The following is a 27,073-nucleotide window of genomic DNA, read 5'->3' on the forward strand; positions in this document are numbered from 1 at the left end:
CCAAATCGTTCCAGGCGAACACCGGGATGGTTCGTTTGAAACGGCACGGCCGATTACCTTCCCCATCATTTCGTAATATGAGCTTGTGCTCTTTCTCTAATGACCTTGCTGACGACGGGACGATAAATTAAAATCATCCTTATTTCCTTTTTCCCGGAACGTACTCTCTCGTAATTTCAACACTAAGCCACTCCGTGACACACAGCGCCTCTCTTGTAGCGTTTGTCACTGGAGTTTGTTCTACATCTCCGTGTTGTTCCTGCAATGATTGACGAGTCTAGTGACGAAACGCACCCTTCTTCGTTAGATCTCGCCTGTCTCCTCTATTGCCGGCCGTTGTGGCCGAGCGGTTCTGGGCGCATCAGTCAGGAACCGCGCTGCTGCTACGGTCGCAGGTTCGAATCCTGCCTCGGGCATGGATGTGTGTGAAGTCCTTAGGTTAGTTAGGTTTAAGTAGTTCTAAGTTCTAGGGGACTGATGACCTCAGATGTTAAGTCCCATAGTGCTCAGAGCCATTTGAATTTTTTTGTCTCCTCTATTTATTCATCCTGGTAAGGGCCTCAGAATGATGAGCAATACTTAATAATCTGTCGAACACGTGTTTTGTAAACCATTTCTATTCTGAATGAACCACATTACCGTAACATTCTTCAAATTGGTCTCGGCCCGGCATCTGCTTTTTCTGCTATTTGTTTTATTTCGTCAAGCCACTTCATTCTCGTAGTTATGAAAGTAAATTCGATTAGATAATAAGCTGTTTTGTTTTGTTGCTATCGCTGTTCTTGTTCTTGTGTTGGTGGTGGTCTACAGTCCGAAGCTTGGTTTGGTACAACTCTCTACGTTACTGTATACTGTGCAAGCCTCTTCATCTCCAAAAAAACTACTGCAACCAACGTCCATTTCAACATGCTTACTGTAATCTTGTCTGTCTTCTTCTACAATTAAAATACAAAAAAAAAGCTTCCATCTAACATCAAACTGATGATTCCTTGATCTCTCAGAATGTGTGGTGTCAATCTATTCCTTCTTTTAGTCTCTATTTACATTCAGTACTTCCTACACACGCCGACATAACGTTCACCGGTCATTCGCCGTACCCACACCCTGCCAACGGTTCGCCACATTGTGTATCGTGATTCGTCACTCCACACAACGTTTTCCACTGTTCAATGATCAAATGTTTGCGCTCCTTGCAACAAGCGAGGCGTTGTTTGGCATTCACCGGCGCGATTTGTGGCTTATGAGCAGTCGTTCGACCATGAAATCCAAGTTTTCTCACCTCCCGCCTTACTGTCACAGTTCCTGCAGTGGATCCAGATGCAGTTTGGAGCTCCTGTGTGATGGTCTGGATAGATGTCCGCCTATGACACATTACGACCCTCTTCAACTGTCGGCGGCCTCTGTCAGTCAACAGACCATGTCGGCCCATACGCTTTTGTGCTGTAAGTGTCCCTTCACGTTTCCACTTCATGATCACATCAGTAACAGTGGACCTAGGGATGTTTAGGAGTGTGGAAATCTCGTGTACAGACGTATGACACAAATGACAACCAATCACCTGACCACGTTCGAAGTCAGTGAGTTCCGCGGATCGCCCCATTCTGCTCTCTCACGATGTCTAATGACTACTGAGGTCGCTGATATGGAGCACCTGGCAGTAGGTAGCAGCACAATGCACCTAATATGAAAGACGTATGTTTTTGGGGCTCTCCGGATAGTTTTGATCACATAGTGTGTATAATACAGTTGCCCTGTATAGAGGACACATATTTTTTCTGAATCACTTATCCTTATGCTTTTTGGACACTGGCTGGATTCGAAGAACAACTCGAATCAACACAAGCATATTTGTGCTCAATGTAGGAAAACTGTGTAACATATTTAGCTTTAGGCACAAATGTCAATATTATTGACTAATTAATGTTATACAGAAATAATACCAGTAATACTGTTAAAAGGTTGCAGGAAATTGAACTTGCAGCGAAGGTCTGTAGACTGGCAAGCTCAACTACGCCACAACCTAGGTCGTCCAGTACTGGAATGTAGCGAACCCGCTTAAACCGGCTGCGTTAGCTGCCAACCATACTGGATTGTGAACTTCAGCATATTGGTAATAATTTGTTACAATTTTCGTGACAAGATTCCATTAATGAGTTATGTTTGAGTTACGTATGTCACTTCAGCATAGAAATGAACATGTGAGGTAATTACGTTAGTTAACACCAGTCGTAAAGAGTAAACAGAGTATGTTGGAAGGAAAGAAACGATGCAGAGAAAATAAAAGTTTGTGATTCTCTTTAACTGCGTTACACTTGTTATGTCAGTAAGTTTCAATGTTACTTAAATCCAGATACGTAAACAAAATTAAATGCAAATACTCAACAGCAGAGTCGCAATTCCAAGAACTTGCTACAGCAGTTTGTTCAAATGTTACAAATACGGCTGAGGATAATTAATTTCCTTCTGCTTAAATTTATGCTCTTTGAGTATTTACACAATACATCAATGGCTTTTACAATAGATACATGTCGGTAATTTAACAGTGCATCTGGCGTGCAACGAATCGGTAAGCAGTTTCACAGTTATTGTAGAAGCCTTCTAGACAGCAATGAATCCCTGCCACATTGTCTTCCTAAACAAGGATCGAATTCTCCGTAGTAAAAATATCTGCCATATCGCTGGGAAACATCGTTTCTTCTGCTGAACAGTCCATTGACAACGTAAGTATGGCAGCGCATCATGTCATAATCTTACACACACATAATGGTTAATGGTTGCTGGAAGAAAGCCAGAGACAATACGTCGAGTCGCTCGATAGTTGGGTCACACATTATGCGATTGAATGTTGGTTTAATATCCACTACACCAGTTCTGCCAATGACGTGACTGCATAACCTCGTCTTGTTTTTGAGTGCACGTATATAATAATGCTCCTCGGTACAGAATACTGACAATATTAATTTCTTATACACATTGCCCTGTAAAGTTGTGTGTAGAGTTACAGCAGTTCTAACAAGTCTCATTTACACGAGCAGGACTAGCAGCCTTTCCAATTTAGATTTTCCGTGGTTTCCTTGAATGACTTCGTGTCAGTATTTGGACTGTTTCTTAGAAAAGGTCACAGGCGATTTGCTACATCCTACCTGTGCTCATCGTTAATGCCTTTGACGTGAACGGGCCATTAAACTCTAATCTTTCTCCTCCGAAGCAACAAAACAGCAATAATTAACACCACTTGGGTATTACAGACGTTATTACAAATGGAGCATCTCTCCATTGGCTTACTTAAAAAAAACACTCCGTCTTCAGGCCACGAGTGGCCTACCGGTACCATCCGACCGCCGTGTCATCCTACGTGGAGGATGCGGATAGGAGGGGCGTGGGGTCAACACACCGCTCTCCAGGTCGTTACGATGGTATTCTTGGCCGAAGCCGCTACTATTCCGTTGAGTAGCTCCTCAATTGGCATCACGAGGCTGAGTGCACCCTGAAAAATAGCAACAGCTCATGGCGGCCTGGATGGTCACCAATCCACGTGCCGACCACTCCCGACAGCGCTTAACTTCGGTGAGCTCACGGGAACCGGTGTATCCACTGCGGCAAGGCCGTTGCCCATTGGCTTACTTAGGTGGAAGAAATCGGTTGATGCCTTATTAAGGGAATCGTCGTCGCATTTGTGTGGGTTAATTGAGGAAATTGTAGTCAAAAATGTATTACAGTTTAAAATAATTACTTTTTTTACATACTAACAGATAATTTGGTTTCTTGACGCTACTGCAGAGAATTACTTCTAAATATGTACTGATATTTAAACGTAAAGTGACAGTTTTCCGTTACTTGATTACGCTGCTCTGTTCGCCCAACAGACCTTGCCTCCAGTTGTGATGGAATAAATTTCAGGATTCCAAATAGTTTTTACTTAGTCAGTACTTAAAATCTCAAGTCTTTCGCTAGTGAACGTATTTAACATGAATTAGTATAAAATGGTAATTGTAAGAGAAGTTTTTATAGAAAATATGATAGCAATAATAATAATAATAATAATAATAATAATAATACCCTTACGCTTTGAAATAAAAAAGTAGGAAATTGTCACAGAACCAGAAGCCGCAAAAAACAAAGATTTTTGAGAGCAGCTGTAATGACATTAGGACTTTCCAAGACGGTAATGTACAATGGGTGACAAATCGTGTTATACATAATGAGTTAATGAAATACATCTGGCATAAACGAAAAAACAAATCAGGAAACTGTCATAACGGTTATAAATTTATCGCGATAATTAGACAGATGAATAAAGAAAAATATAAATAAATTAAATAACAAATCATTTTGCTTTGTGACAGGAAACGTAAAAACGCGTTCTTGACGACTGAAACTGTTCGTTATTTAATTTCAGTATGCGAATGTGGCTTTGTACTATGTACTATATTTTGACCAGTTGCTGCTGCAGCGAAGCAGATATTAGGGTGTCGATGTGTATCGTCACATATGCGAAATGCTACGGAGGAGAGTTGGCTACCTAAACAGAGGTAAGGTGAGGTGAGTGCACCTCGTCGCGAGGTAGCCGGCGCGGCGCAACACAATATCCTGTTTGTGAGCAGCCTTTCAGCGGCGCTGACCCAGTTTCTGATATGCGGCCTCTTGAGCTGAGTGACGGGCTAGCTGGCACCGAAGCGCGGACGCCGGCGACCCCGAAACCACCAGCCTAGCCGCTGGCCACATCTGTTCCCAGCGATGCGACAGCACCATCGAATATTCAATGATATACTTCTCATCTTCAGACGCGTGAAGACAAAAATTCAGCTAATGTTATTATGAAACAAGGTTCAAATGGCTCGGAGCACTATGGGACTTAACTTCTGAGGTCATCAGTCCCCTAGGACTTAGAACTACTTAAACCTAACTAACCTAAGGACATTACACACATCCATGCCCGAGGCAGGATTCTAACCTGCGACCGTAGCGGTCGCGCGGTTCTGGACTGAAGCGCCTAGAACCAGCCGGCTACCCCGACCGGCTGTTGAAACAAAGAAAACAGAATATGCTCACAAAACACTTGTATCAGGTGAAAAACTGGCGTGTGCCCCATCTGACGCTAACCACTGCTATAGTTGAGCTCAGCTGTAGCAAATCAGAATACGGGGCACATGTCAATATGTTTACCCGAACACACAGTTTCGAATTTATACCCCAGGAAAAAAGTTCAATTCAGACGTGGCCTTAATATCATTGTGTTGCAGATGACATGGTGTATTAATATAGACTTGTGTCTCATTTCGTCTGAAAAAAAAAGTGAAGTCCAACTAACATGCGTAATCTAGGTCAACGTACTTCTTATCAACGTAAAAATTTTGCATATTTATCTTTCAGAATCAATAAATGAGAAACGATTTGAAGATGACCCAACTGTGAGAAATATTCGAAGGCAATACACTTGTCTTGCTCACCAACATAATTTTTTATTATTTATTTCATTACGCGTTTCGGGATAACCCAATCATAAGATCTCTGATACAAAACAAACTGTTTAAGCTATTTAATGACATACAATGTTGTGTAAAGTGATAAAAAAACTGCTGAAACACGTTTAGAGAATAAGATAAAACTGTTCTTGCAAGAAGGTGGATCCTTTTATTTCATTATTATTTTCTGGAAGCACGTAACATACGATGGAAGTTCGGTTAACTAATGAAGATGTACTGTAACTAATAGAAGAGAAAAGACTTTTGTGCCGTCATTTTACTAAAAGAAAGGCTATGATGATGTGGCAAGTCTACGGGGATGATGGCGTATTTAATTTGGTCATGACGGGAAACATACCTGGTGAAAAATGTTGTGGGAGACCATGGTTTGAGTGCAATAAGCAGTTTCGATTTGATGTACACTACTGGCCTTTAGAATTGCAGCACCAAGAAGAAATGCAGATGGTAAAGGGGTATTCATTGGACAAATATACTGTACTAGAACCGACATGTGATTACATTATCCAGCAATTTGGGTGCATAGATCCTGAGAAATCATTACCCAGAACAACCACCTCTGACCGTAACAACGGCCTTGATACACCTGAGCATTGAGTCAAACAGAGCTTTGATGGAGTGTACAGGTACAGCTGCCCATGCAGCTTCAACACGATACCACAGTTCAACAAGAGTAGTGACTGGCGTATTGTGCGGAGCCAGTTGCTGTACCACAATTGACCAGACGTTTTCAATTGATAAGAGATCTGGAGAATGTGCTGGCCAGGGCAGCAGTCGAACATTTTCTGTATCCAGAAAGGCCCGTACAGGACCAGCAACATGCGGTCTTGCCTTATCCTGCTGAAATGTAGGGTTTCGCAGGGGTCGAATGAAGGGTAGAGCCGCGGGTCGTAACACATCTGAAATGTAACGTCCACTGTTCAAAGTGCAGTCAATGCGAACAAGAGGTGACCGAGATGTATAACCAATGGCATCCCATACCATCACGCTGGGTGATATTTCAATATGGCGATGACGAATACACGCTTCCAATGTGCGTTCACCGCAATGCCTCCAAACACTGATGCGAACATCATGATGCTGTACATAGAACCTGGATTCAGCCGAAAAAAATGACGTTTTGCCATTCGTGCACCCAGCTTTGTCGTTGAGTACACCATCGCAGGTGCTCCTGTCTGTGATGCAGCGTCAAGGGTAACTGCAGCCATGGTCTCCGAGCTGATAATCCATGTTGCTGCAAACGTCGTCGAATTGTTCGTGCAGATGGTTGTTGTCTTACAAACGTCCTCATCTGTTGAGTCAGGGATCGAGACGTGGCTGCACGATCCGTTACAGCCATGCGGATAAGATGCCTGTCATCTCGACGGCTAGTGATACGAGGCCGTTGGGATCCAGCACGGCGTTCCGTATTACCCTCCTGAACCCACCGATTCCATATTCTGCTAACAGTCATTGGATCTCGACCAGCACGAGCAGCAATGTCGCGATACCATAAGCCGCAATCGTGATAGGTAGCAATCCGACCTTTATGAAAGTCGGAAACGTGATGGTACGCATTTCTCCTCCTTACACGAGGCATCACAACAACGTTTCACCAGGCAACGCTGGTCAACTGCTGTTTGTGTATGAGAAATCGGTTGGAAACTTTCCTCATGTCAACACGTTGTAGGTGTCGCCACCGGCCCCAACCTTGTGTGAATGCTCTGAAAAGCTAATGATTTGAATATCACAGCATCTTCTTCCTGTCGGTTAAATTTCGCCTCTGTAGCACATCTTCGTGATGTAGCAATTTTAATGGCCAGTAGTGTAGTTATACAGAGACGAAGGAACTTGCATAGTGTAGCCTAGCGTGGAAAACTTGATCAAAGATGCCTTCGGACCGAAGTCTAAGACGGCAACAAGAACAACACCAACAACACAAACTGATAGATGCTGTCTATAGATAGAGTTCTGCAATCGTTTCAAACACTGATGTTACACTTCTTCGGACGTCCTCCGAAAGGTCATGCAATCAGCTGTGCACAGAGATTGTCATGGTTGCCTACCCTACGGTACGACAAACTGGCAGCAACAGGTCTCACCTCTGTGATAACGCGCCAAAGAAATCTATAGTGGTTTCTATCTGCGTCATCATTTACGCTTCAGTCAGTTTTGCAACAGTGAAATGAAACACAAGTTTGACATATACGAAAGTTTGTGAGTGCTGAAGTTAAAAGTGTCCCAGCTTATCGTTAACTCCACCAATGCCAAGAGATAATCATCAACTTTGTTGTTGTGTCTATCGCACTTGCTCAGTGTTAGCAGTCTGGGATTTATGCTGACGGTTTCTGTTCCGTACACGTGTATCACTGGTACGCGTTACACTCATCGTTTCTCGGTATAAATCTATCGATCAATCTACATGGACAATCGGCAACCACTGCATAGTGTGTTGTTGAGAGAAGCCTTTCAGCATACTTTGTGCAGAAAACTTACGTTTGGCGTATTTTCATTGCACTGTTATAAGACTCTTGAAAAGAGCTATTCGGCAAGCCACTTCAGACAAATTTATTTCAGTAATGTGCGTTACACATTACGTGAGGCCGCTTCGTCCAACAGTGTGCGTTCTTATCGCAGGCCTACGGTGCCACAGATACTGGTGTTTCCAGCTAATTTTACATCTTGTACAACGCAAACATGTACACAGATTCAGAGGTAACCTCCGTGCTACGTGGAAAAGTTTCTTCCTAAATTACAAGCTCTAATTTTGATACTAGATTTCCGTAACACCGTCCAATAACATATGCTTTGCAAATCTTACATTTAATGTCCAATTCTAGGCCACTGAGTAGTCCATGTTTCTAAATCTTCAGAATAAAAACGAAACTTGAACTATTTTCTTTTGTAATCCGAACGTTAATAGATATAAGAGCGTAAATAGTGTCGCTTTCTTTCATATCCTAATAGTGGTGTTCGCTACGAGAGGTTTCCTCGTTTCATATCGTTTATTGTTGTATTTTCGGAAGGCTGTTATTCTTTCCAATGAAAGTTCCCGCGTGAAATGTTCCAAAGCGTATAAAATTGAAAAAGAAATCCTTAATTCTCTCCATGCAGCAAGTAAACATGTTACGACAACAGTATTTCTAGTGTTTTACAGCACACTATTGTCTTCCGTTATGATAGTTAAAGACTCGTGAAGACCTCATGCAGCCAGAAGCCCATTACTTTACGTCAAATATTTCAGTAGAACTGTCACATTTTAATTTTTCTATTGGTAAATATGAAGTATTATTGTAAAGAAGCAACGGAAAAATCGAATGACGCAACTGACAGAAAGTTAAAGAACTTAAGAAAACTTCTATCCGATGCAAACCAAAAAACATTACGTGTAATAGAAGCTCTAGATATCAAAGTACTTAAACAGGTATGGCTGTACTGGATGGGATATATTGTTTATATTGTCAAATACTCATTGCTGCAACCAGTCAATAACAAAGGTCACCGGCAGTTTACCTTGATTTTAGAACAGCGATGCGTAATCGGTTAGCACTACCTTCGATCGTCCGATGTAGAAGCCGCACTGCAGCTAATTTTTCTTCTTACTTCCAGCATTATTTTATCCGGCGATTATGGCATTCCGATAGCTTTTATGTGCATCTGTCTTTCCTTTAGGGTGTGCAGCTTCAACACAATCGCATCAAGAAGCTCTAAACCAGTCTAATCCAAATACTCGCCTCCAATGAAACAGCCAGTCCCGACATAAATGGTGAATTAATAACAGACTTCCAGTGATATGAAGTGTCGTGTTCTGTCATACGTCGTCTTGATCTTACGATGTTAACATACGATTCATTCTTTCCCTAGTGATCGTGGATCAACATATACCCCACACTGAGCCACAACATTATGACCAGTGCTTGCATTGAGACTGAATGTCACGTGATGGCGTTGCGGGCCCGTGACGCAGTAAGGAAAGGAGATAAGCGAAGCAGAAACCAGTGGAGAACCATTTCATCGACGAAGCGGGTCGCAAATTGGGGAATCCACTGACATAAGAGACTTTGACAAAGGGTATGTTCTCATGGCGCGGCACCAGGGAACGAATATCTCGAAAACGGCGAATCTTGTCGGCTGTTCGGGTGCTACTATCACGAACACCTATGGAAAATGGATGAACGACTGTGAAGCCACGAGCAGGCGACGGAGCTGAGCATCCATGCCTCACCGCAGAGCGTGGAAGTCGGAGACTTGCCCGTTCTGCGTAGTATACGCGACGATCTGTAGTAGATCTGACGATAAGAATACAGTGCTGGAGCAGGCTCAAGTGTTTCAGTGTAAACCGATCAGCGCACATCGTTGAACATGATGCTCTGCAGCAGAGAATCCCGACGTGTCCCTACGTTCATCCAACATCTTGGGGGCACAGGATCATTGCGATTGGACAACGGATGAATGGAGACGTGTCTCCTGGTCGGTTTAATCACGTTTCTTGCTACATCAGGTCTATGGTCGTGCCCGGAAAGCTATTATAGAGGTGACCGCCTGCTTGAAACATGCACCGCGCTAAGTACACAGGCCGTATTTGGCAATATGATGCTATGGCGACATCCCAGACGGCGATACCATCTTCCAGCATGATAACTGTTTCTGCCACAAGGCCGGAATCGTGATACAATGGTGTAAGAAGCATTACAGGGGTATGGGGCAACTGCTCCGCTCCCATAAACCACTGGCATGTAATTTACCGTAACTCATGGCCTGTGTGGAGGCATTTAGTGCCACGTACGTGCAGAAACCTACGAATGACTTGCCGAATCCACTCTACGCAGAATGGTTACTGTAATGCGTTCTAGAGGTGGACCAACATGCCATTATACTTATGGTGAAATTGTTTTAACACATCTCCACGCTCTTATGGTCGGTTCTGCGCTGAACGCAAAGAACATTATACTCCTAACAGCCCGCTGGCAGAAGTACCAACAAGTATGTAGGGTTGCGTGCTTTCAGGAGCCCAACATCCCACTTCACGCTGATTGCGGAGGAGGACTGGAATTCAACGTCGCATCGACATCAAGCTGTAAAATAAAACAGGGATGACTAGAACACTGCGTTGTTCAAAATATCATTTAAGCATTTGTCTCAGATAATACAGAGAAACTACGGAAACCATGACTCTACCTGGACATAAATGCCTAAACTCTCTCTCTCCCTCCCCCTCTCCCTCACGTTGATTCCCGAAATTTTTACCATTCGCGTCTTTAGCAAAAAAGTTTGCACTCGTACACAAATCTTTAAACAACAAAGATGGGGATAGTGTTATCAACGCTAGTGTACTTTGTTAAGTCTTTATGACGTCAGTCACCCTTTGAACGTCATGTCTATCGTTCGTACACCTGGATCACAAAACGATTTTGAAAGATTGCACATTTAGGCATGTAATAATTAACAGCGGAAACTGGCATGGCTGAAAGTGTACGATAATAGAGGGAAAAAAAGTTTCCAGAAAACATGGATCCACAAACGAGCCGTTTGAGAGAGAACTGCGAACGTGTTTACAACCCACCACTAAGTTCTCTATGAAATATTGATCTAGTTAGTACGAATGTATTTGAAATAGAAACTTTTCAATTAAGCCCCATGTAATGGTACTAAAATTTCACACATGGCTCACGGTTAGGGAATGTAGTACATGCACGATCGGTCACCAGCACATTCGGCAGCTGATGTAAGATTATAACTCGTCAATATGGTACAAGATAGACAGGTCGAGTATTACCTGTATCTCAGCCCTCAATTCTCAAGGTTTTTCTGTATGGAGTGTTCTCAGAAGTGACGTGTACAGCACTCCCGCTTATGCGGATAAAGAACTAGAACAGATAATGGTACTGTCTTGTGAACTTTTATGAGATGATCTGGAGATGTTTGAAGTCACTGCAGAAGCAAGTGCATTATTGCCCTCCAAAGCGAGGACGGTGCGTGAAATATCTCGTTTAACAGGGTTGTGTGCACAATAAACAGTAGTATGTAACGTACTCAAGCAGTACTGTTAAGGAGAGCCAATTGCAAACTTTTAGATTATGAAAACATTTGCCCTAACTAGATCAATATTTCATACTGAAGGCAGTGGCGTATCATAACCACACATTTTCGAACGGCTCATTTGCTGAACCATGTTTACTCGAACGTTTTTGCTTCACCCTTGTCAGTTTTCGCTATTAATTATCATATATAACATATATGAAGATTTTTATGAGACTACTTACATCACTTGCAAAGAGAAAGAACATTTGAGAGAGACTCCATGACCACTCATGGTAGGAGACTAAAGGTGCATATCCACTGCTAAAAAATCTGGAACTGAGCAAGTCAGTAAACAGCGGCAACACGATTACGAGCCGCAGCTACTGCCCTGACCAGCCCACTCTGTGCAAGGAAGGCGTCAGACCGGTTTGAAGGATCTCGCTCAACCCTGGCAGGTCAAGTCTGATTTAAATAGCCAGAGCGCGTCATGGAATCTTCTCGAAGCGTAGATGCCATCCGCAACCAGACCGCTGCTCTGCTTAAATCTACATTTACTTCCTGTATGGTGATCATCTGCTTGAACTATTATCCCGCACCACTATGTTTCGAAGCATCTTCTTTCCCCAGGGACCATTGTCAAAGTTGTAGATTACAGATATCTATACCTTTGCTCCAAATTCTGAAAGGCTATTCGTAGAAAAGCTGCCTCTGATTCTCTTATTCCGAGTAAATGACACTATACACAGTTGTTGCTACATATTTAAGGCTAGATCAGTGTTGTAAGTTTATACGCAGTGTAGCTTGTCACTGGTAATAACCAGTTGCAATTCCGAGTTAGATATTACATTTATAAATTAGTATAAGATTTCACGGTACTGGAATCTGCACATACGAAAGCTACTGTAAAGCACTGGCTAAAAGCACTACCTTTATTCTGCTATAGGCAATTGCTACGCAAATCTGTTCGTCTAAAACTCCACCCTTCAAAATCCCCTCACTAATTCTGCTAAAATTTCACAAAACACTTCCCTTCAAAATTAGCATTAAGGAAGGTAACTGAAATTCCAAAAACGGTAGCCAATCACTTTCATCGATATTCCAACTGGGTGTTTCGCAGGGTGATGCCTTCATCAAGATGGTTTTATTTAAATTAACAACAGATAGACTTCTCTGGGAAACCTGTGGTGTTTTATTTCAGTAGCCACAGGCTGGATTCTAGAAGTACGTGCATTTTCTGTAGAAAGCGGAACACTTTGTCAGTAAGAGTCAGATGTACAAATCGTATATGTCTTGTTAATTTCAATAAATACACCAGATGATGGAAGTACTGTCCTAAGTAACGCCGAGTGGGAAGATCAATAGAAGCGATTAAGTTACAGTTAGTTGTCTATATCGATTGATATTCGTAACAGACACGGTTAGACCCAATGTAAATTACGCGCGTTTAAAGTCAAGGTAGTCGTTAGATAATTGTCTGTAGATGTATTTTATCTCCGGTCCAAGTAGGAAACTGTCAGGAAAAGATACATAATGACTGTGCGGGTACATTGCGGTTAGCTAGCTCCGCGTCTGACGATGATCATAGCTGCGGTTTCATAACTGTAGTGACGCAATTCGTCATTGTCTAACTCAACATCAGGAAAGTATTTCCTGTTCGTTTATTTCGTTTTATTTCAGCTCAGCTGAATAACAGTGCTAACTGCTACGCCTAAGTTTCCTGGCTGACTGTCTTCATCAATCATGAAATATTTACGAACAAAATATCCGCGTTTCACTGAAAGAAGAAGTTACTGCATCATCAAATTCGCCACAGAGTTTTCCGTGTTTTGCGTTTTTAGTGCGTAATCTTGTATTGTGTTGTATGTCGTAACTTTTTTTTTTACCGTGTCAGTTTACGCAAACAATACTCGAGGAACTAAATATTGCTCGGATGTTTTAGATACGTACTAGATAGGACTGATAGAAGAAATAAGTAGGTCCAAAAAAGACAGTACGTTTCGTTAGAGGTTCACTTAGTAAGCGCAACAGCGTCATAGAGATGCTATGCCATCTCCACTGGCAGACGTTGCAAGAGAGGATTCTGTATCACGGTGTGGTTTACTGTTGCAGTTCCGGGGGCGTAAGTTTCTATAAGAGTCCACCAATATACATGGTGTATTCTTATAGATATCTCGCAAAAATATCATGAAGATAACATTAGAGAGAATCGACCCCACACCGAGGCTTACCAGCAATCGTTCTTCCCGCAAACCATTCGGAACTTTACATGAAAAGGAGGAGGTGATACTTGTATCTAAAGTGCCCGCCGACACGAGTCGTATAGATGTAGGTGTAAACTACACACCTAATGACTCGAGAATTAATGATAAGTGTAAAAGTTGACTTTCCCTCAGGAAATTTGGTCAGTAGTATGGAGTACAATACCTTTATCATATCTTTAAAATTCTCAAATAACACTTGTCACTACGGTGTTAGACTTTCCAATCTGTTCCACCTATATTCAAAAAGAAACAAACGAAAAACTGTGTTCCTTCAAGAAAGTAGACCTTACGAAACGTTATATTTTTAAAGAGATATCCCGGTATTTGTCAGAAGAGCTATTATTCTGCGTATTTACCTTTTGCTCTATAGTGAGTTCAAGCACTTGTTTGAACTATGAAGCCATTAAAAGTTATGTTCATCACTAAATATATTTTACAGTTTCATTGAAACTTTAGTCTCACACTGATGACTATGGTGTGAGACATACAAGAAGAATGCTACACATTATTTGTCAAACAGTTGAACTAAAAATGGACTACATTAACAACAAAAATGAAATATATGAAATGGTTAGTGATTGATCCGAGTAATAAGTTCGACAGGCATGAATACTTTACTTCCGTAAATAAAACTAAATCAGTCGTACACTCCCTGCGTTTGGCGATATCTTCTTGTTATAGGCTCGGAAAACACAATAAATGAATGTCACACATGTACCATTGAAAGCTATGTTTTATGCATCGTCGTGTAATAACAGTACCCAAAACGTACAAGCAGTGGGAGAGTCTAAATTACAAATTGTGGCGTGGTCTCAGAATAAAACCGGTCGAGACAAAGATCCGCGCAGCCAGAAGGGGTACATCAAAAGCCTTTTGCTGGGCGATTGTTGCTGGCTCGCGTTTTGCTTTGCTCGCAGAGGGAGAGTCTAATTAAAGGCAGATAAGGTTTCGTCGTTAACTGCTTTCTCGACGAATCCGAGCTCACTTTCCTGAAACCTAGACGCAACTCTCGCTCTCCGGAACGTCTTTGCTGTGCTCTCGGGTCCCTCCTCGGGTTCGACGTAAACATTGCCCCAGATATACATCGTAGGTAAATACTTCTGCAGTTACACTTCAGACGTTTCCTCTAGATGCTACACAGTAGACAGTAATAGTTATTTAATGGGAGGACACTCGAAGTTACGAGCATTTGACCAAAGACACGCCCAGTGAATGAAAATAAGTTGGCAATTATTCTTGTTGCAAAAGTTGTTGAAACTAATTAAAGTCTTAGCACGACTTCTTTTTTCAGTTTAAGGTCTCATCAATATGCGCACCCTAAAACTTTGAACATTTTACCCGGTTTACATTTATTGCACTTTAACGTAAGGTGTGGGAAAAAGATGAACGAGCTGTGTTCCTTTTTCTTCAAATTTTGAAGCTAGCCCTTTTGCATAAAACTAGCTAATAACACAAAAATATTATGCACTACTCGTATTTTCTCTGTTGGTGCTTCTCCGATTGGCTTGACAATAACACTGGTAGCTCGTACGTTCCGTAAGGTGCAGAAATTTGTTAAGTACAGTTCATACCATAAACGGATTTATGTATTGATTGTAACAAACTATGATTCTGATGTCCCCCCGGCTGTGAAATACGTAAAGAGATTCAGTTTTTGCTGTTAGAAAATGTTAGACCACGCGACATCCACTGCACTACTATAGCAGTCAGTATCGACGGCGGCCTTTGTCCACAAATGACGATCAGTATTTTAGAGTGTGCAATTATTTCGATTTTTGTCCACTTAGTTTACTATCATTGTCTTTAGTAAATATAAAGGTTGAAGACAAACGTCTACGGCTACCCAGTGATTATCAAAGAGCAGTTCACCTCCAACACTAGGAATGTAATTACAAACACTGAAAAAGAAACACTGGTGATGTGAGATTCACAGTTCTTACTTTTAAGATTACTAATTACCCATAAAAGAAACTGGACAGCTTGTATAAGTAATGAACTGTAAGTCGTAGCAAATAATTATTTGAATGATTGAACTGTGTCCCTACGAGTTTTCCACTTTGTCGCAATAACTTAATTCAGCATCATTTGCCCCTCCGCAGACAGTATTTCGGTGAGATGAGGGCATGTTGGGCGTAAAGTTACTTATTATGAACTGTTCCTTATACAACTGATGGATAACTTATTCGTCGCGCTTCTCCAGCTTCCGCTTCTGATGTTTCGTGGCCTCGTATACATACCACGTATTGGGAGAATCCTCAGAAAGATACACGGTCTTCTTTGATTTTATACAACGATGTTTAGTGGCTCTGATTGCACAGCGCGCAGGCTTAACACCAGACTAATTATTTGTATATTGCTTATGTCCATAAACTGTGTTATAAAGTTATCCTTCTTAGTGTTGTAATGTTCGTACATTTATAAGCATGTGTAAGTCTGACGGGAACAAAAACGTTTTTGTTTTATTTTTGAGTGCATTAAAAAGAAATCAGCGTAAGAACTGGTTACTTAATGGGACCCCGCAGCAGCTGCTGTAAGATAATTTTTTCCGGCATCCTTCGTTCAATCACGACTGTCGGGTCACGAGGTAAACGGCCGTCACGACTCCAAGTGCCAGTCGAAACTCAGAAGCAGGCACGAGAAAAGGACCCACAAGTGATGCACCCATCTGAGTTTTCGTCATTATAACGACTCTCGGCTACTGTGCGTAGGTGTAAACCTTTCTTCCCGCTGGTATAATTAGCATGTTCGCCGGCTTTTGATTTGTGGCACTGTAAGAGCTAGCTGAGGGTTGATAAAAAGGTTTCGTATTCTAAAGACTACACTTGCAAGGACACGTGTCATTACACATTTTCCATATGTGGAGGAATGTTACCGAACTTTAGTTCTTACTTGGGTACAAAGAGCCACCAGTACACGGAGGCCAGACCTGTGGTAGCCCATTAAGGTTCTGAAGTAAGGATAGTGTCATGGACAGAATCCGTACTACAGTGAGTTAATTTAGCCTTTGCAGTGCTACAGTAGCTCTTCGCTCAACTTATCGACTTCTGGCGAGTAGGGAGATCACCAAATATGATAGAATGTAGATGCCGAGCGGTTCTAGGCGCTTCAGTCTGGAACCGCGAGACCGCTACGGTCGCAGGTTCGAATCCTGCCTCGGGCGTGGATGTGTGTGATGTCCTTAGGTTAGTTAGGTTTACGTAGTTCTAAGTTCTAGGGGACTGATGACCTCAGGTGTTAAGTCACATAGTGCTCAGAGCCATTTGAACCATTTTTAGGAAGATATGATGAAGGCATTCACGAATCTACATGTCTGAGAAATACATTAGCTTCAGTGAAAATACATTTTCATTATTTAATGTTCCGCTGTAATTCATCAACGAAATAAGTCGTCGTATAGCCTCTGTCCTGACAAATATGAAACTCTTACTTTTTGGGATTATCGGAAGGGAGACGAAAGCTTGAAACAGGGGCCTCTCTTCTCGATTCGCCACAAGTTTATAAGCACAAGAGCGTAAAAGAAGTGCTCAACATACTCCAGCGGGGGAAGCCACAGCAAGACGATTGTACGTCACAAAGGGAACACATTTAAAATTTCAAATGTACGCTTTCAGCAAATAATCAAGGAAAAAGCTACTTCCTCCAGTATACGCATTGCTTATTGAAAGACATTAGGCTTTGCAAGGAGGCATACCGACAGCGGCTCTCCACGTACGCAATCCATGAATCGAATATAATGATATTAAAACGATCCTAGGTCATTATGTACCCTCCACCACAGATAGTACGGTGTTGTGTGGAGTTTCCACATAGTTATATGTTTCTGGTATAGGCTAACTGCAGCTCAGAAGTTGCTCTTTCTGACAACGCCTCCTGAAAACAATCGTTATATTACTGGCTAAAATTCCTCCATTATTTTAGTCCCTTGTTGTTACTTCAGTGACTACTGGTCGCATGTAAAGTTTATTTAAGTCTTCTTAATAAGAGAGTAAGTGCAAGGCGTTCCCCTCCCCCTCCCCCCCCCCCACACACACACACAAAATACGGATTTAGTTTAACGTACTACCAGCAGACGAAGACAGAATTACTCTGTATCACACCTAAATCAATGCTGTACCTGTGTTCTATGCAAACGGCTACGCAATATTATTGTGTACTGCTAGACAGTCACGACGATTAAATATCTTGGTGTAACGTTGCGGAGAAACATGAAATTGAACGACACGTAAGGTCGGGTGTTATGAAGGCGAATCGTCGAGTTCGAATTATTGGCAGAATTCTCGTTAAGTGTAGCGCATGTATAAAGAGACCACGTACAGAAGATCTATGCGACACATTCTTGAACACTGCGCGAGTGTTTGGGATCCCCCTCAGGGTGGATTAAAGGAAGACATCGAAGCAGTTATGAGGTGTGCTGCTAGATTTATTACCGGCAGATTCGATCGACACGTGAGCACTACGGAAATTCTACGTGAAAACATAGTATTCCGTGGAGGTAAGAAGATGGCCTATTCGCGAAACACTACTGATAATGTTTAGAGAACCGGCTTTTAGTAAAGACTGTAGAACGGTTTTACTGTCACCGATGCACATCATTCGTATGGACCGTGAACGCAAGATAAGAGAAACTAGGAGTCATACGGAAGCATATAGAGGGCCGTTTGTCTTTCTCTCCATTTGCGAGTGGGAGACGAAAGGGAATAACTAATACTGATACAAGATACCCTCCGCCATGCACCGTATGCTGGTTTGCGGAGTAAGCCTATGTATATAGATGTAGACACGTTATCAACTTACAATTTCTACTCTATTTTCATTTTTTCCATTGCTTTAATGGCTTCTACGCATTTTAAGTTATGATTACCATTGTTGCCTCATCGTCCTACAAAACTTCTACCCGATTTATCATGTGGTTGCGCTTAAAAAGCTAGTTCAACGCTCAAGTAGACAGCAATGTCTCTCCTTTAGGGGAGTCTTGAGTAGGGCTTTGTCAGCCCAGAACCATATTATTGTTTCACATTACGGGGATGCCTGCTGGGTTTCAAGTTTTTCACAACGGATTTCTATTGGCCACAACTGTGTACACGAATGACAGCTGTTACAGACAACAAGAGCGGATGAAGATTCGTAAAAGTTAATGTGTGCTACGCCGCTAAGGAACACGCACCAGTGACCTGTTATCAACGTCCGGTATCAAGGAGATAAGAGAAAACACAATGCTCCGTACTAGAATACGTTAGTGGCACTCACCACTTTAAGAGCGCAAACAATACCTGAGATTATATTGCTTACGGAACTTGTGCAAAAACCGCAAGGAGTTGGCAAAAGGAAAGATCTTCGTGAATCAGTCATTAATGTCTACATCTACATACAGAGACCTACTCCGAAAACCAGCATACGGTGCATGGCCGAGGGTACCTTGTATCACCACTACTCATTCCCTTTCGTCTAAGTGCATTGTTGTCAGCTATCGTATTCGCGCTGCACTATATGTTCATTACTGTAACCTCGTGGCACAGTATTACAACGATCATTTAAATTCCAAGAAGACAACGCCGAAAGCAGTGACTTTCAGAAACGTATAAATAACAGCATAAAACAGAGTACGTAAACGTTTTGGTGGGAGCAGCACAGCATGAGACCAGTAACAGGATATAAGTAAAGATTGGGTTGAGTTGGGTTGTTTGGGGAAGGCGACCAGACAGCGAGGTCATCGGTCTCATCGGATTAGGGAAGCACGGGGAAGGAAGTCGGCCGTGCCCTTTCAAAGGAACCATCCCGGCATTTGCCTGGGGCGATTTAGGGAAATCACGGAAAACCTAAATCAGGATGGTCAGACGTGGGATTGAACCGTCGTCCTCCCGAATAAGTAAAGAAATTGCAATAATAAAACACTACCAAATCTCTGTCATGTATTTCATTAATCCTTCATCTGATAACATAGAAGCAACGTGGTAATATACAATACCAACATCATTCCATTTTTAAAGCAAGTACCATAATTTACCTCAAAACAGACAATACAAGTACAAAAAGAAAAGCAGGATGCACTATGTAGTTGAAGGAGCGTTCCGCAGCGCTATCGAATACCAAAATTTAAAAATGAGATTGATAGGAAACGCAAAATGACTGAGTAGGAGTGACTAGAGGACAAATGTAAGGATACAGAAAAATGTAGGGGAAAGATAGATACCGCCTATAGGAAAATTAAGAAGATGTTTGAAGAAAAGAAATGCAGCTGTATGAATATCAACAGCTCAGATGGAAAGCCAGTGCTGAGCAAAGAAGGTGGAAGTAGTATTTAGAATGGCTGATAGGAGATATGATAACGCGAGAAGAATTTGACAGAGCACAGGAAGACCTAAGTTGAAACAAAACCACTGGAGTAGACTACACTCCATTAGAACTATTGATATAATTTGGAGAGCCAGTTCTGACTAAACTACTCCACTTGTTATGCAAGAGATATGAGACAAGCGAATACCCTCACACTTCAAGACAATATATTAGTTCGAATTTCAGACTCTAATAGGTGTGATTATTACCGAACTGTCAGTTTGAAAAGAAGAAAACTTGGTAGAATCCGACCTCAGAGAAGATCCGTTTGTGTTCCGGAGAAAAGTGCGTACACACGAGGCAATACTAACCCTTAGATTTATCTTGGAAGCTGGTTAAAGAAAGACAAACCTACGTTTATAGCATCTGTTGTCTCAGAGAAACCTTTTGACAGTGTTGACTAGTGTAGAGTCTATGAGATTTTGAGCAGGGATAAATACAGAGATCGAAAGTTTGTTTACAGCTTGTAGTGGAACCAGCAGAAGTTATGGTTGAAGGGCATGAAACGGAAGCAGTGAAGGAGAACTGAGTAAGACACAGTTGTAGCCTATCCTCAATATTACTCAATCTGTACATTGATCAGGCAGTACAGGAGACAAAAGAAAAATTTGAAGAAGGCATTAAAGTTCAGGGAGAAGAAAAACAAACTTTGAGGTTTGCGATGACATTGTAATTCAGTCAGACACAGAAAAGGACTTGGAAGAGCAATTGAGCAGAACGGACAGTGTTTTGAGAGGAGGATAGAAGTGGTAATGGGATGTAGTCGAATTAATTCACGTAGTACTTAGGATATTACATTAGGAAATGAAATATAAAAGTAGTTGATTAGTTTTGTTATTCAGGCATAAAAAAACTGACGATGGCCGAAGTAAGGAGGATATAAAATGCAGACGTGCCATCGTTTAAAAAAACCGTTTCCGAAGAAGAGAAATTTATTGACATCAAAAACAGATTTAATGTTAGGAAGTCTTTTCTGAAGGTATTTCTCTGGAGTGTTGCCTTGTATGGAAGTGAGAGATGGGCGATAATCAGTTCACACAAAAAGAGAATACAAGCTTCTGAAATTTGGTACTATCGAATAATGATGAACATTACATGTGTATATCACGTAACTAATGAGGAACTACTGAGCAGACCTGGCGAGAAAAGGAATTTGTGACACAAGTTGAAGAAGGGATCGGTTGCCAAAAGGATGTAGATTGTGGTAATTATTCGGAGACGAAGATGCTTGCACAGGATAGAGTAACGTGGAGCGCTACATCAAACCAGTCTTCGGACTGAAAAGGGCTAAACAAAAACTGCAACAACAGTAACAACAACAACAATCACTAAAGTCTGCATGGTGCTAGGGTTTAGATACAGTTGTACCACGGAGCCTAGCCCAATACGTAGCTTCCCTGTACAAGTCACAAGTTGCAAAACTACGGAGTAAGTTTGAATGCCGTGTACTGAGAAAGTAATTTTGGGAACAGGATTGTTCGCACACAACACTCATAGACGTACCACGAATGATATTTTAATGCTTAGAGTAAAATCGTTCGCCACATATCATAAGCCGCTAACGTTGCTCAAGAAGCCAGATTGTTTATCATACATTCTTCTTAAAAAGGACTTTATTCACTTAATTTCGGTTGTACATATGGAAAGTGCGATGTGGATGACAAATACAGTATAATCTTTTTGGACTTTCGTGGCTCGTTGTTGACGCACTGGCTTTTGGCTTCCTTTTCGGCATATTCGGTCGACTTTTAATGGGTTTTCTGACGTTTTAACAGCACGAGTGGCTGGTGTTGTCAAAGATTCACCCCCACCCCACCACCAGCAGTGGAGCGCGAACCTTTCTGCAATGTCAGCCACTAGTGCTCGAGAAACGTCAGAAAAATCATTAAAAGTGGGTCAAAGATACACCTAAGGGTGTTGGTTTTACTCCCATTGATTGAAAATTGATATTAACTTCGCTAAGTTTACTGAGCGTAAGGACAAGGAGAGAAGTCAAAAGATCATGTGTCAGTTTTTTAGAAAAGTCTGAATCATTGTCTAAAAAGGGAAGGTCTCCACAGAAAACAACGAAAAGAATAAGTATTATGTTGTTGAAGATCTTTTCTACGAATATGGTTGCTTATTCATGGCACAACTGTAATAAAACTTTACTGTGAAAGTCTTTCTATGTAACCACAAGATGCATCTAGTGTTCCACACGATAACGCCCATCACCACCACCGTCGTCGTTCCGCTGACAATTAGCGATAGCGGCGCCAGCCAGAGCGCAGCTACAAGAACGTGAGATTCATGACCTTCAGTGCGAAAGCCGCCCTTGGCCGGAGCTAAGACTCGACAATAGCATTAGAAGCTCTCGGGTGGCATGATATTAAATGCCCTGCTCCTGGCTCCTTACATCTTCTTCAGAACAAGTTTTTCCATCTGGTTAATACCCAGTTTTTGTTTACCTTCGTTACGTAACTGACAACATACGTGGCACTCGCTGGAAACTCCATCCCGTCGACGTTGATGTTTTGCGTAACTTTAAAGAACTGGTTAACGCGTTGGCAATTACTCTATCTTTCCCTGTGCTCCAAGCAAAGTGAAAACATTGTAAGAGATAATTCACCGAATAGAAAGCTCTCTGCACGCGTTGTATGATGCCGTTAAATTACGTCACCGTGATTAGTGAAGGCTGTCATTATTTCAGCAGATTTTTAGTTCAGGTTTTTTTTTCAGGTGGCTGTGTGTGCTATACAGCTGCATAAAATCAAAGCTTACTCTGTGAACAAATCTGGTGGAAATATCATACCCTTTAAGGACGCTATTGTTACATTACCGAATGGACAGATTCTCATTCCTAACGTCATCTTTGGCGATGCTATTTTCTATCTTAAACGTATCGAACATACTGTCAAATACTCTAGGATAGGATGTCTCGGGTGAAAAAGCTAAAAAATGTTCTTGCGAAAGTGTTCTGTAAAATCTTTGTTTCAAAGTTTTGTGACTGCTATGCTGATTACGTCAGCTACAACAAATGTTCGTCCCACTTGCCATTGGTTGCATTTACAAATGGTTCAATCCGCGTCACACTCCGTGTCCCAAGTGCTCACTTCTCCTTTAAACGTAGACTTTTACTCGCTGACAATGTTAGTTCCAACGGTGCTCAGAGACATCGGGCGAAGTGTGTGGTACCTCGCACTCTTCCACGAGTCGTGCATAAAGAGAATCTCCGTGACTGACAGGTGTTGCGTAAATCATAGACTTCGGATAACCCGGCACAAGGATGGAAATGGGGGCACGGAAGACAACGGAGAGTTCCAGCTTTACCTCTACAGTGAGTATGGACTGGGCTTTCACCTTAATTAGAAAAATTAACACAAAGAGCTCGGCTTTTCGAATGAGTTAATTCGTTGACGAGATTAACATATACTCCCGTACTCCATCTACACCTACATAAATACTCTGCAAGCCACCATACGGTGTATGGTTCAAATAGCTGTGAGCACTATGGAACTGAATATCTGAGGTCATCAGTGCCCTAGAACTTAGAACTACTTAAACCGAACTAACCTAAGGACATCACACACATTCAAGACCGAGGCAGGATTCGATCCTGCGACCGTAACGGTCACGTGGTTCCAGACTAAAATGCCTAGAACCGCTCGGCCACACTGGCCGGCCCTGAATATGGCATGGTATGCTGAAATACTGGTGATCAGTTTCTTTCCTGTTCCACTCGCAGATGGAGCGAGAAAAAAAGGACTGTGTAAGATTCCGCACGAACTCTGATTTCTCTCATTTTCTTTTCGCGGGCCTTACGCGAGATCCATATTGGTGGCAGTATGATCCTTTTGCAGCCTGTCGCAAATACTGGTTCTCTAATCTTTCTCAACAATGTTTCACGAAAAGAACGTCGTCTTCCCTCCGGGGATCCTCATTTGAATTCATTTAGTAACACTCGCGATTTGATCGAACCTACTGGTAACAAATTTATACATGACGATGAGAGTGAGTTACAGAAAATAAAAACCAAAAGAGCAAACCTCGTGGAATTGTCGCACATTTACGAGGACTTTACTCGGTGCAAGAAGTGCATGGCAGCTCTTCCATCTGCTCTCTGATCTGATGCAGTTGATTTCTTCGTGGGGCGGAGAGGGAGATGGGTCATAGGAAAGCCTTTTGTACGAGACGGCTGTCGAGACCTAAGAATTCTCGCACCCTGTGATACTGTTCGAACTACATCGCGCGTTTTCAGCCAACTGGTATTAAAATTGTGTGCTGCATCGGAACTCGAACCCTGAACCTTTACCTTTAGTGAGCAAATGCATTAACGACTGACCTATTCAGGCGCGACTCACGACCCGCCCTCGGAGCTTTACTTCCACTAGTACATAGAACGGGTATGACAGAACTGTCGACATCATGCCTGCATAAAAGCTGGGACACCAGCTGTCGCGAATGTTTCATCATGTGCAAGTTATGCCTATAAATAATCACAAAAATGTGTGTAGTTGTCTCTTTATCATCCTCATAGACCAACGACAAAGCTGGAATTTTTCAGTTTCGCTTGTGACTTTCGACTCAATCGTTGTCAGAGTCCCCTTTATAAACGGATACACTTATCCTTAATCGTCCCTGAAAATTTCTATTGTCATCACTGAATACCTTGCAAGCTAATACACAACAGTGATGACGAAAAACGAAAGCTACGAAACTTATTCGCAATTGCGAATTCTTTTGATATCAGCTATCTTAGCTCCGGAAATACGACCTATTGGTGACACATGAAAATTTTTGCCGGAGCGCGTCTCGAAACCTGATTTCCCGCTTATTGTTAGTGGTTGCCTTATCCATTCGGCTATCCGTCCACGCTCTCCGGACTGAACAAAACCTCCATACGCCAAACTATCTACGCCGCTACTGCTCGCAATATTACTTGGATTCTCGCAACAGGATGAATAAGTCAATCATGCTCGACATTTGTATTATTATTGTCGTTCTGACCGTCTAGGTCTGTGATACTTACTGTACAATATCAGTTCCTTAACACACATCTCATTAACCTGTTGCGGGAACCAGAGTAATATTGGGAGCCGTAGGGTCGTAAACAGTGGCAAATATGGCTCCGTCCGGGAAGTGTGCACAGATAGCCGAGTGGTGATGGCGACCGCACGCGATAGCGGTTAATCAGGGTTCGAATCCCGGCGCGGCACAAATTTTCACGTGTCACCAGTAGGTAATATTTCCATATCGAATACAGCTGATGTCAAAGTAATTCGCAGTTGCGAATAAATTTCGTTGTACTAATACAGCTGCAGATTGACACCACTGTCTGTACCTCGAGGAACTCATGGTTCAACAGTTTCAGATGGCTCTGAGCACTATGTGACTGAGGTCATCAGTCCCCTAGAACGTAGAACTACTTAAACCTAACTATCTGAAGGACATTACACACATCCATGCCCGAGGCAGGATTCGAACCTGCGACCGTAGCGGTCGCGCGGTTCCAGACTGAAGCCCCTAGAAACGCTCGGCCATACCAGCCGGCGCAGAAATTCATGCAGGCATGTCTGAAGGAAATGACATTGTACAATAACAAAAACTAAATCTCTTCCAACTCCAGTTATTTAACGTACCTAAACTGCGCTATATTTTTCGCGGAAGTCCTTGCTTTTCCCTCTTCTCTCTTTTCCGCTGTTTTCACAGTTCGGAAGAGCTGTTTTCATTTAACTGTGTGGCCGGATTTCTTCCTCTTGCCACAGTTGTCAGTTAACCTGAAGGGGCAAAGTCGTATGCGCCAAGTCTCTGAACCGTGTAAACTTCTGCTGTCTGTGCTATTGTATTTTAGCTAATTTTCTGAGGTCGAGGTTGTGGATCTTCCCAGAATGTGCCTAAAACCACACATAAGGTGGCCGCCTATCTGCTCTTCTGAAAATTCAGTAGACGGATAACAGAGGATGCAAGAAGAGGGGACACTTCCCCTGCGTATTCAGTACAGAATCTGACTGGAGCTCCGTTAGACCCCGTGGTCTTAGCGCTATCCATCGATTTAAGCTGAGTTTCATTTCGCACTCACTTATTATTGTAACTACTATTTTTTCATCCGGGCGACGGTCGAACACACAAACGCCGGCCGCAGTGGCCATGCGGTTCTAGGAGTTTCAATCTGGAACCGCGCGACTGCTACGGTCGCAGGTTCGCATCCTGCCTCGGGCATGGATGTGTGTGGTGTCCTTAGGTTAGTTAGGTTTAAGTAGTTCTAGGGGACTGATGACCTCAGATGTTAAGTCCCATAGTGCTCAGAGCCACTTGCACCATTTTTGAACATACAAACTGCTGTGTGATCATCCTCGGTGAAACAATTTAAGAAGGCAAAAATAAGTTGTTTTTTTCTTTCATCTTATCAGTTATTTCTGTTCAGCATATTTGTCTGTGTAACTTTCGATTCATTTATTTCCGGGCCAGTACACCCTGTGTCAAACAGAAACAACTGCCCTTCTTAGTAATACCCGGAGACTCATATTGGAAACCTACTGCATAGCTGCACCACCTCTTACGTATGATAAAGACGAGGTAGCAAGAGCGCGCAAGGCGCCAGCTGGTGCCGGAGCGCAGGTCGGGAGGAAGAACCCGTTTCCGCGGCGCCCTTGGTGCTCGTCTTTCTGGAAGGTGTTACGTAAGGGCGCGCCTTTACGCCAGCTGCCGCCTGCACATTGGTGAGCGCCACCATTCACCACTCACTTCGGCCTCCTCTGTTGCAGGACATGGGTTTCAAGAAGCCGGACAAGGACCCAGCGTCGGTGCGCTGGCCGCAGTACCTGGCCGCCATCATTGGTGAGTGTCTCTCCTTGCGCACGGAACGACTGCGTCCGTAATGCTACCCTTTTACGACGGCAATCAAAAAGTTTTAATTATCACTTCGAAAACATAAAGTTACGCAATTAATTTTGTCCTCTGTTTGAAAGAAAAATCTCGGCAGTTCTGGTGCAGCCCCTGTGCCACAGTACCGCAGCG

At 42.5% G+C, this 27,073-nt stretch overlaps 1 protein-coding gene across 1 annotated transcript in view; it reads left to right on the top strand.

Moving 5' to 3' along the window:
- Window positions 1-27,073, top strand: part of LOC126298543 (facilitated trehalose transporter Tret1-like) — a 275,519-nt gene that overhangs the window by 223,161 nt on the left and 25,285 nt on the right. Inside the window, exon 3 of the mRNA XM_049989903.1 lies at window positions 26,821-26,893. Coding sequence (XP_049845860.1) covers window positions 26,821-26,893 — 73 coding nt within the window. The remainder of the gene's footprint in view (window positions 1-26,820; window positions 26,894-27,073) is intronic.

The sequence above is a fragment of the Schistocerca gregaria genome, chromosome X, assembly GCF_023897955.1.
Source record: "Schistocerca gregaria isolate iqSchGreg1 chromosome X, iqSchGreg1.2, whole genome shotgun sequence".
Classification (NCBI taxonomy): Eukaryota; Metazoa; Arthropoda; class Insecta; order Orthoptera; family Acrididae; genus Schistocerca; species Schistocerca gregaria.